The 11,255-nt window shown below is 48.3% G+C and overlaps 2 protein-coding genes across 2 annotated transcripts in view; one reads left to right on the top strand and one right to left on the bottom strand.

Annotated features, from left to right (window-relative positions):
* si:ch73-29c22.1 (kelch-like protein diablo) overlaps positions 1 to 11,255 on the top strand; it is a 242,530-nt gene that overhangs the window by 193,640 nt on the left and 37,635 nt on the right. The gene's annotated exons all lie outside the window — the stretch shown is intronic.
* Positions 1 to 11,255, bottom strand: part of LOC130392359 (collagen alpha-1(XXVII) chain B-like) — a 59,855-nt gene that overhangs the window by 47,672 nt on the left and 928 nt on the right. Inside the window, exons 2-4 of the mRNA XM_056602847.1 lie at positions 9,409 to 9,473; positions 5,826 to 7,138; positions 3,055 to 3,228 (exon numbers count right to left, since the gene is read on the bottom strand). Coding sequence (XP_056458822.1) covers positions 3,055 to 3,228; positions 5,826 to 7,138; positions 9,409 to 9,473 — 1,552 coding nt within the window. The remainder of the gene's footprint in view (positions 1 to 3,054; positions 3,229 to 5,825; positions 7,139 to 9,408; positions 9,474 to 11,255) is intronic.

Below are 11,255 nucleotides of genomic sequence, written 5' to 3'. Positions count from 1 at the left end.
AGCACGGTCGTAGAAGCATGCATGCCTTCACAAGCCTTTTTTGCGATCAGAAAAGAGAAAAGCTTGTGTAGGCTGGTGTCCAACTCCCAAACCGAGATATGTTTTATAGATAACAGTTATTGTTTGTTTAGTTTTCCTTGTATTTTCAACCCAGGAAACCAAACAATTACGGGTGCTTCCGTTTGCTCTGAATAATGGGAGGAATTAACGCCTCCTCTGATAGCAATCTGAGGGCTGTTAGCTCCAGATTTGCAGTAGCCCACTAACCTCCTAGCCACTAACCTCCTAGCCTGCTAGCCTGCTAGCCTCCTAGCCTGCTAGCCTCCTAGCCCTCCAAGCCTCCTAGCCTTCTAAGCCTCCTAGCCTGCTGGCCTCTTAGCCCGCTAGCCTCCTAGCCCTCTAACCTCCTAGCCTTCTGGCCTCCTAGCCTGCTAACCTTCTAACCTGCTAGCCTCCTGCCTGTTAGCCTCTCAGCCCGCTAGCCTCCTAACCTTCTAGCCTGCTAGCCTCTTATCCTCCGAGCCTCCTTGCCTCCTAGCCCTCTAACCTCCCAGCCTCCTAGCCTGTTCCGCAGGAGCGGCCCAGGACTGACGCCTGTGGAGGGGGTGCGCTGGTGAGGGCGGCTGCTGAGCCCCAGACAAGTTCTTAAAGGCCTTTAATAAGATGGGGACAAAGCCTCCTTTCTTCCTCCTTTAAAGAGATTAGGTTCCCACAGTTCAGCCCTGGGCGGCCAGACCACTGGCAGCGGGCTCACGGGTACTGGCAGGTAGACACGCACGCACACATACATACACACAACAACACAATCAGAAGCATGAACACACGCACACACACAGCGACAATCACAAACACGCACAATCCCAGGCACGCATACGCACGCAAACCACATACAAGCATAATCACAGGCACGCATACACACACACACAGACACACACGCATTCACGACACACAATCACAAGCAGGCATACACCCAAACACACACACACAATCACAAGCACACATACACACACACACACACACACACACACACACACACACACACACACACACACACACACACTCACACACACACACACACACACACACACACACACACATTCGGCTCAAGTTCAGAAGGCACGGGATCTGAGGACAGAAGGGGGCTATCTCTGACTTCCTGCTCCTGGGTCTCAGTTCCTCAGAGTCCTCAGAAGACGATTCACGATCACTTTGATCACTGGTGGAAGAGTCCCCCTACCCCATCTCACTCCAGACTACCCCATCTCACTCCAGACTACCCCATCTCACTCCAGACTACCCCATCTCACTCCATACTACCCCATCTCACTCCAGACTACCCCATCTCACTCCATACTACCCCATCTCACTCCATACTACCCCATCTCACTCCAGACTACCCCATCTCACTCCAGACTACCCCATCTCACTCCATACTACCCCATCTCACTCCAGACTACCCCATCTCACTCCAGACTACCCCATCTCACTCCAGACTACCCCATCTCACTCCAGACTACCCCATCTCACTCCAGACTACCCCATCTCACTCCAGACTACCCCATCTCATTCCAGACTACCCCATCTCACTCCAGACTACCCCATCTCACTCCAGACTACCCCATCTCACTCCATACTACCCCATCTCACTCCATACTACCCCATCCCACTCCATACTACCCCATCTCACTCCATACTACCCCATCTCACTCCATACTACCCCATCTCACTCCATACTACCCCATCTCACTCCATACTATCCCATCTCACTCCATACTACCCCATCTCACTCCATACTATCCCATCTCACTCCATACTATCCCATCTTACTCCATACTATCCCTACTCATAGGTAGCAGGTATATTTCATCCTGAAGTTAACAGCCATCTCTCCACAGAGTCCTTTGCTTATAAAAAAATGAACTTATAAATAGCCTTAAAATAACTTCAAACTACCTTTAAAACAACACCTGCTACACCCTGGCCGGCCCTGCCAGAAAACGTGGTCTCAGTGGGCTGCAGAGCCCCGAGAGGAGAAACCGGAGCAGAAGAAACACTGGCAGCATTCATAGGAGAGAGCGCTGCTGCACTGGAATAGCACTGAGCTAATCCAGCAGAATGTTATTCCTTGGGTTAGCCGCACAGGCTGCCTACACTCTTGGAGGGTTTTCATTAAGTCATCGATCCTCATTACTCCGCTGCTCCCCCAGGGCGAGTAGCGTCATTTCAGGGACGCTCAGGGATGTGCTGTCATAACATCACGACCGCTGGAAATATCATAACATTTTATGAATGTTAAGAATCGAATATTGAATTGCTTGTGTGTTCGGTCCACTCTTTGAACCGTGCATTGAGAATGTATGGTTGTGCTACTGTGTTGTTGGGCATGATAGTACTTTTAAAGGTCATATTAAAGAAGCAGAAGAAGGAATCATAGACAGGGGTCTGAATATAAAGACTATTGTCTAATGGTTATCCTAGCAGCCGATTATTATAGCAGCCTTCTGAATATAAGCTTGGGTTCTGAGGTTCTCGCTATGTTAAGCTCTCCGTACTTTGCAAACTGATACGTAAATGCAATTCATTCTCCTTCTGATTATTATTGTTACGGGAAGAACGAGGCTGAGTTTGCGTAGTTTAAGCGATGGTGCACGGTTACATGAATCAAAACATATGATATGGTTTCATTCAAACACAGCTAGCAACTGCATAGGGTGTAGTGTGTGCGTTTCTGCAGACACCGGAGAAGGTGAAAATGTACATCAAAAATTTTCTTGCAGAAATTAAAACAGAGCTTTGCACTATTGAACTGTACTCTGGTAGTAAAGTTAGTTTGACCAGTCATGATAATGGATTTACATAACATACCATTTCCTCATTATCCAATGTAACGAGTAGATGAGGAGGCATATACACTCTCCCAATGGATTTACAATACATAACAAAACATTTCTTCATTATCCATTGTAACCAGTAGATATATCCAAACTCTCACTCTACTCAAATAGCTCTTGGCAGTGGGAAATACCTATTTTCAGTTCAGACTACTTTAGATACGACTAATGAGGTTGGCCTGCACATGTTGTGGTTGGAACACAGTGGGTCCGACGTACGAATACAAATGGATGCTTTGGACAACAGAGACGTGTTGCTGATAAAACGTGGAGGATGGATTACCCGAGATCCTCTCTTGCCTGGCTGGCCCGGGATCCCTGGAGGGCCCTCCTGTCCCTACAAGGCAAAGATTGAAGAAGGGACGGATTAGTAAACGGCGCTCTTCAAACTGAATGATTTCTACTGTTGCAGGCTTAGACGGTTATGAGGTTTCCATGAACAATCGTACAGGAAATTTCCAGAGAATTGCAAATAAAACCATTGATCTGGGTAATACACCCAAGCGGGAACACTTAAGAGAGGCATTCTGCCCCGTGGCGGTTAGTCCAGATTAGTAATGAGCCATCAGACTCAATATAATATCGGCAGCTGGCATTAGGTTGTTCCTTTCTAATCCAGCACAGCCCGCTTCCCCTGGAACACGTCTACAGCTTTGTTCCTCCACAGGCAGACTAGCCGAGCCGGCAGGGATGTCAGAATGGATTGAAATTAGAATGATTAACGTCAGCTAGTTTTAAGAACAAATTCGTACATTACATGAATTAGCAAAGCTCTGTGATCGTGAGATTCAGCTCCTGGGCTGGGGAACGAGAACAAGAGCTGAATCTCATTTGCACCCGCAGCAGAAATTAACTTATTTCATGACTGCAACTTATTTCAATGGGGTACTGGACGCAATGTGATCTAATCAAGAGACCAAATAGGGAATAGTGTCCTAGCGTGTGACTTTCAGAGATTCGTTAAGGAAACTCTTACAGAGGGAATCTTGACTTTAATCAGGATAATTTCATAAGAAAATATCTTAAGTGCGAAGCCAGAGAGGCCATCCTCATGAGCTCAGCTAGAAGTCCTAGCATCAAACACAGACATGAATGGAGTAAATGGTGGCACAGCTCTTCTACAGTGGAAGAGGGTCTGGTCTTTAGTGGTGCATAAAGGAGAATCTCATGGGAATTAGCAGAAGGATTTGAATGGGCTGAATGTTGTAATGGTTGTAAACAAGCTTCTTCTGCTAATAGATACGTTATATGTGTGTTTTCCAACCCTAGCATTTCAAATGTTGTTAAATATATCAGAGGTGGGGAGATTCTGGTGCAATCTGGTGCAAAAAAACACATTAAACATTTGCTCTTACAAAGAAAGATTTTTGTCTAGCCGGCGACCCGAATGTCTTTGACGAAAAGAAAGACTGATGGTCAACCACTATACTGAAATTTGCATAATGTCACTGTTGCATAAACTATACAGTAAAGGTACGGATCAGATCAGCATTTACTCTTAGCAGAAGAAATTTTAAGAATCAAATTTTTGCCTCAATTTATCCCTTGTCAAAACTGTGCTTCCTAAACTACCACCGTAACCAAATATTGTCCTGAATTACTACGCGTAAATGACAGCGCATAACACAAACCCACAAAAATATGCATCATTTGTTTCACTGAACGAATGTCTGAGCCAATTGGCGACCATACACAGAGCTGAGAGTTGTCGCACTGCAACAGAAAGCCCTACTAGAGCTGTTCATTTAATGACCGAATAAAAGTCTTGGATAGTGCATTTCACCAATGGAAAATTAGGATATTGTTACCAACTTCTATTACCTGAACGACGTGGGACCATTAAGAGCTACAGAAGTCTACGGATCATTACTTGATGTAAATAGAGACCATTTAGAGGGATATTTCTTTGAATACGACATTACTTTTAGAAACTGATCTAATAGCGGCTATCTTGAAACGTCAACATTTTACATCAAAGTGGTGGAATAAAGTTAGGACTAATTTGTGTTTTACCAGACCAAAGCATTTAAACGTTATTCAAGCACACCGTGTCTATCCTATTAAACAAAAGAATAGTCCAATAGTAGTTAAGAAGCTGTTAAACATTGCATTGACTCATTTAGTTAACATTTGGATGATTTAGTCATCCAAAAAGAGATCTTTATTGGACAGTGTCAGACATTTTGTGAAAGCATCGCACCTGGGGTTCTACCATTCATGTTCATACGTCATTCTGTACTCAATATCTTAATATTCTGTTGACATTTACTGTCTCATGGTCCTTGTTTTAGTCGACTGAGCGAAAACTCAAGTCGATCCTTTTTTCAGTGGTGATTTATTTTAGGCGTTGACCCTTTTTTGAACATAAACATCCACCAGCAGGAATCTCCCACCCTCCAGCCGTCAGCCAGAACTTGGCAACCTCCCTGACTCTGGCCATCTCCATCAGACTGCTGAAGAAACAACATCCCACCACACTGAGCACCAAATGGTAGCACCGTTCAGAATAGACTGCAAGCCTCTCCCTACTAGACCGTAAAGTGGGTCCACCTAGGGCAAACTATTTATTCTACAAAATAAAGCATTTGAGGATTCATTGTCTGGTGTCTCTCTCAAGCTTCTAAAGACCACTCATAGAGGTGCCAAATGGGGCATGTGACGTCAGCACTCTTTAGAGGGGCTTTACATTTTAAACCTCAAAGTCAAATCTGCAAGCTAACAGCAAGCTGATATTCTTCAAAACACCATGAATAAGGGAATTAACCAAATACATGTTTTTCTTCAAACCTGCTGCCACTGCCAATAAAAGAGTTGTTGAGGCAAATAATAGTGGGATCATCACTGTGTAGCTTCGGCCGCAAGATGATTCTCAATTATAATGCATAGACATTTCAGTTCTGTTTTGCATTGTTTTGGTTCTGACAGAGGACTCACCGCTGGTCCTGGTTCTCCCTTTAGTCCAGGTGGTCCCGCCAGCAGAGAGAATTGGGTCGGGTCCAAGTCAAATATTTGGAAGCCATCTGTTGCAGCTGGGGTGACCGGGATAAGCACAGTAGGTTTAACATCCGGTGTCTTGGTCACTCTTGGCTGGAGTTTCTTTGGGGCCATTGTAATCAGCTGCCTCTGGTAGAGTAGGTAGGTGTTTGAAGAGGATCCCAGTTTGGCCGCTGCAGTGGTCTGTGGAACAGATTTGATCTCCGGTGGCTTCGAGAAGGCAGCTGAAGGCGTGCTGTTGACAGAGGGTTTGGGCCTTTTAATATCTCCTTCTGCCAGCTCTCTGCTCAGCCTGCCAGGAGGTGTTGACTTGGGGACTGTTGGGTTACTTGTACCGGTCGGCAGAGACAGGCTGACGGCGTCGGTACCCGGTACCCGAGGGTGACGGGCCGACCCTCGGTGTACCGGAGCTGAGACAGACGTGGTCCTGTGCACCGGAGAGGCGTGTGTTGGAAGCACCGTTTTGTGAAACATGGATGATCTCTGAGTGGGCTGGAGGAACCCGGCCCTTCTGGTTTCCTCAGGCCAGCCCAGAGTGGCTCTATGGGCCTTTTTCGTAAGCTCGGTCAACGACCTTGGAGTCATTTGGGTAACAGTAATGTTAAGCTCCTGGGGCAGCAGAGGTAGTAGAGGCTGGAAAGCGGGCCGATACGAGTCGGCCTCCCGGCATTGTGTCTTAATGTAATCACAATAGTTATGAGCTGCCTCAGCGGAAGGATAAATGTCAAACTGACAGATGGCGCCTTCGAACGGCACCGAGTTCTGGTTCATTTTGCCCAAAACGAAGGAGCCCTCTGGGTCCAGGGTCTCCTCCTTGCTCGAAGGCAGATCCGCCTGGGCGGTCCGGTTCCCACACGACGTGTACAGAAACACCCGCTGTCCCCGGATGTCCAGCGCCAGGCTGTGCCAGAGTCCGTCGTGGACGTTGTAGTCCAGGCTCACAGAGTTCCTCTGGCCCACGTGCACCAGCACCTTCCCCGGGGCCAGCTCCACCCCCAGCTGCAGCTTCTTCTTCCTCGACAGGACGCTGAAGATGAAGGCGCTGTTGACGCGATGGGCGGAGAGGCTGAGGATCACGGAGAGGTTGGCGGAGGCGTAGGAGGCGGGCAGGACCGTGCGAAGAGGCACCTGGACCCGCGCCCGCTGGGTGAGGATGGCACCCGATTTGACCACGATGACGCCATTAGGGACGGAGCGCGATCCACCGGCCCCGCGCCGACCGGAGAGTCCCAGTCGCTGGAGCACGTCCACATCTGCAGAGGGACGGCACAACCATGACCTGTTAGACGCTGTGATGCTGTGGAACAATGCACCGATGAGCGGCCATGCTTACCCCCTTGCAGTAGTCACCACCTCACAAGAAGAGACTAACAATGTCTACTCTTAGGCTTGAGAGTGCTTAATGCCTGGAAGCCTAGGACAACATGAAGTTAGTCATGGGATATTTAAGGTTTGTTTATGGTTGGGAAACATTTGAGCGGGCAAAGGGTGAGAATGGATTGTGTCACACGAGCTGTTCATCGGGCTGGATTGTAAATTGCCTCATCAAGATTTGGCAGTGCTTTGTCTTGAGTATTATCTGACTTGAAGCTGTGTCTGGTACCTGTATTGTTTTTATACTCTGTAATGGGCCATGCGTCTGTTTTATTAATGATGTTTTCCCTTGCTCGCTGTTCCACTTAAGTGCCTCTATCTATGAGCAACATTATCAAACCTCCTGTCTTTATTTTAGATTGAACAGATGAGATATCCATTGTGGACTCAAAAGGAGCAAACGTATGTCAGGACGGTAACATACAGCGTCTAATGGATATTATGTTAAGGACGCCATGTAATAAAGAGGTTCCACTGTGGCTATACATCAACACCAATCCAGTGATAACAGGTCATATAAGAATGTGTTCTCATCGTCCCGGGGACAGACGGGATCCCTGCAGAAGGCAGCCGGCAAAAAGTATATTTATAGAATCGACTAAAACAAACAATCTCCCCGTGCATGTAAATGGTGAGTCTGCATTGATGGATGACCGTTAAAACAGAAAGCTTGGACTACAGCGTATGAAATCAAACTCAAAATAACTCCAATAAATGGTCAAACTATAGAATAATATAATGCACACTTATTGTATATTATTGATAGTGACTTCAATATCAAACACACACACACACACACACACATACGCAAAACACACACATCTACACCCTTCACCCACTGCACCAGTTCAACCTGCAGACCAGCTGTAGCTAGGCCTGAAATCAGCGGATACTATAGAGTACAACTTCAGCTTGACCACGTGGCCAAAGTCTTAAACTGGGTCATCCACTTAAACAATGGCCTCCCAGGGGCCAGCCCTCAACTCCATGTAAAACTTAATCTATCAAGTCAGTTGCATAAACACTACGTTAAGCAGTGCCTAAGAATTTCAATCTGGTTTGGGTTTGAGGGAAAAGTGTGTACTGTAAATGTTTCCATGAGACTAGCAGGCACAGACACAAGTCATCAGTGATGTTATAAAAGAGCTTTGTAATTAGTGAAGTAATAGGGGAAGAAGTTACGAACAAATGGCTAACAAATGGCAATCAGTGATATGGTCTTGTTGTTTCTGACATCTCTGGCACTCCATAGTAAAGGGTAAATGTGTCTGTTGCGTGGAATGACAATCGGGGGAATCCTTTGTTTACATTTATATTTAGGATGTTTAGCAGACGCTTTTATCCAAAGCGCATTACAATAAGTACATTTGTCAGAAGAAAGAGAAACAACAATGTATCGCTGTCGGTATAGTAAAGATGTTCATAGAAGAGCTAAGCCCTAATAATTGTTAGGTTAACCCATTCCCCGAATACAACAAAGACAGCTAGGATAAGATGCTACACGATGCTAAGTACTATTTTAAGTGCAAGGACATAAACCATACAATAAGTCAGTAAGAGGGTTTTGGGGGGTGGGGGGTAAGGCTATGCGGAGTCACATTTTGAAAGGAGTCATGCGGAGAGACAGCGGGCTGACTCTGTGCTGCAGCAGACGAAATATAAAAACAACAAATAAAGCCATGTTATTTAGGGGGACGTCCAGGGCCTCTGGGTGATCTAATTCCCAGCAGCCCGTGCATTAGGCCCCGGTCCAGGAGTACCGGCAGACGGGGGAGCCGTCGCCGGCTCCGAGACCTGCTATCATTCTTAAGAAAGAGTAAACAAGCTGCAGCCCACTTTCAGAGCACAAACATCAGAGGAGGAACACAGGCGGGAGTGTACAGCGGGCCGGGGGGGAGGAGGGGGAGGAGGGGGAGGAGGGGGAGGAGGGGGAGGACCGCAGGGTTCACCCGGGTCACGGTAAATCTCGACGCGACTTCCCTGAGTATGTGCATGTGCGGAAACAGAGTGGGGCCGTGTTTTGGAGGGGGCCTTGCTCAGCTGCTTAGCCGTCCTGACCCACTACAGTGCCAGCGTGTTCTTGTCAGCGCACCCTCGGTCACCAGGCATCCACACACGGACACACGGACTAACGGACACACGGACTCACCTTGGGCCTGCGCTGACCTCAGGGAGCAGCTGAGACACAGGATGGTCCAGAGAATCAGCACCCTCCTGTTGGGGGGAGAGAGGAGACTGCTTAGAACTGGCTGTTAGGGCAAGAGAGAGGGAGAGGGAGAGAGAGAGAGAGAGAGAGAGAGAGAGAGAGAGAGAGAGAGAGAGAGAGAGAGAGAGAGAGAGAGAGAGAGAGAGAGAGAGAGGGGGAGAGAGAGGGAGAGGGAGAGGGGGAGAGAGAGAGAGAGAGAGAGAGAGAGAGAGAGAGAGAGAGAGAGAGAGAGAGAGAGAGAGAGAGAGAGACAGAGAGACAGAGAGAGGGAGAGGGAGAGGGAGAGGGAGAGAGAGAGAGAGAGAGAGAGAGAGAGAGAGAGAGAGAGAGAGAGAGGGGGAGAGAGAGAGGGGGAGTGTGAGAGAGAGAGAGAGAGAGAGAGAGAGATAGGGAGAGAGAGGGGGAGAGGGAAAGAGGGAGGGGAGAGAGAGAGAGAGAGAGAGAGAGAGAGGGAGAGAGAGAGATAGAGGGAGAGAGGGAGAGGGAGAGAGAGACAGACAGAGAGGGAGAGGGAGAGAGAGACAGACAGAGAGGGAGAGAGAGAGAGGGAGAGAGAGAGAGAGAGAGAGAGAGAGAGAGAGAGAGAGAGAGAGAGAGAGAGAGAGAGAGAGAGAGAGATACAACACGCCCAGGTGCTTAAGAGACGTCGCCCCCTATTCACCGATAATGATATTTATATCATCTATATACATATGATACTATATATACATTACATAACATTATACTACCTGTGACTTATTCAGCACCTCTTGAATAAACCCTGGGACTGGTGAGGGTATGATGTACAGCAGAGAGAGAGGCAGCCCTCCTATCGCTGGGAGTACAGCCTGAGCCTCTACAGCCTCTGCTGCTAGCCCTACTTTTAATGAGCAGTTTATCATGAGCTAAGTTTATTATCGAACGTCCCGACCGTAGCCGCTCTGGGGAGGCCTGCAGAGGTCTTCTAAAAGGCCAAATTACGTCATCGTAAAACTCTGTGCACCCCCCCCCTCCCCACCTCTTTTTTGCATCCTTATTTATCCCTATGGGTGTGAAGTACATTCAGGCCCGGCCTGATCACGTGAACCCAAACCACTGCCTCTGATGCTATAAAGGACCCAATCTCAGACAGTCTCCATCGTACTCCAAACCAGAGACAGGCTTTGCCTCATTGGGAGTGCGCCGGCGGGAGCGCGTGTGTCATCCCGTCAGCAACACCAGCGTGTGACCGGCGCCGGACACGGGCCAGCCAGCTTTGGCCCGCGGTCACGGACGCCACGCCGGGAAGAAAACCCCGAACATCCGGTCGTTACCACTTCCGCAGCGTGGCCTCACAGTGACCCACCCAGCACTGAACGCGTGCCAGGGACAGCAGCCTTCAGATGGATTTATATATTTCTTCACCAAGAAACACCAGGCGGCCAGTAGCCACACTGGGATGTCCCCACCACAGACACTGCTGCATCCATTCAACAAGTGTTTGATGAGGCTGCTGGGACCGGGGTTTCCTCGTAGGCAGGGCTACTCATCTAGCGCTCCCCAGCTCCACTCTGTGATTCAAACGGGAGAGGAAGGGGCAGGAAGGGGCGGGCCTCCCAGACCCAGTGATGACCACATGTCCCATTTATGATGCAACATCTTGACTTGCAGTTCATCCCCCCCGCTGGAAGAAGCGGCTGAGTGACTGTGAGTGTGTAGTTGTACGCACAGTGGGCGTCACCAGAGAGAAGAGGGGAGAGAGGGACCGGGACGATGTCTCCTCCCCTCATACAAGCTCAGCAGATCGCTCACGGATCTGGAGGCTCATGGGG

This window comes from Gadus chalcogrammus, chromosome 11 (genome assembly GCF_026213295.1).
Source record: "Gadus chalcogrammus isolate NIFS_2021 chromosome 11, NIFS_Gcha_1.0, whole genome shotgun sequence".
NCBI classification, from domain to species: Eukaryota; Metazoa; Chordata; class Actinopteri; order Gadiformes; family Gadidae; genus Gadus; species Gadus chalcogrammus.
This window is presented reverse-complemented; position numbering and strand designations above follow the sequence as displayed.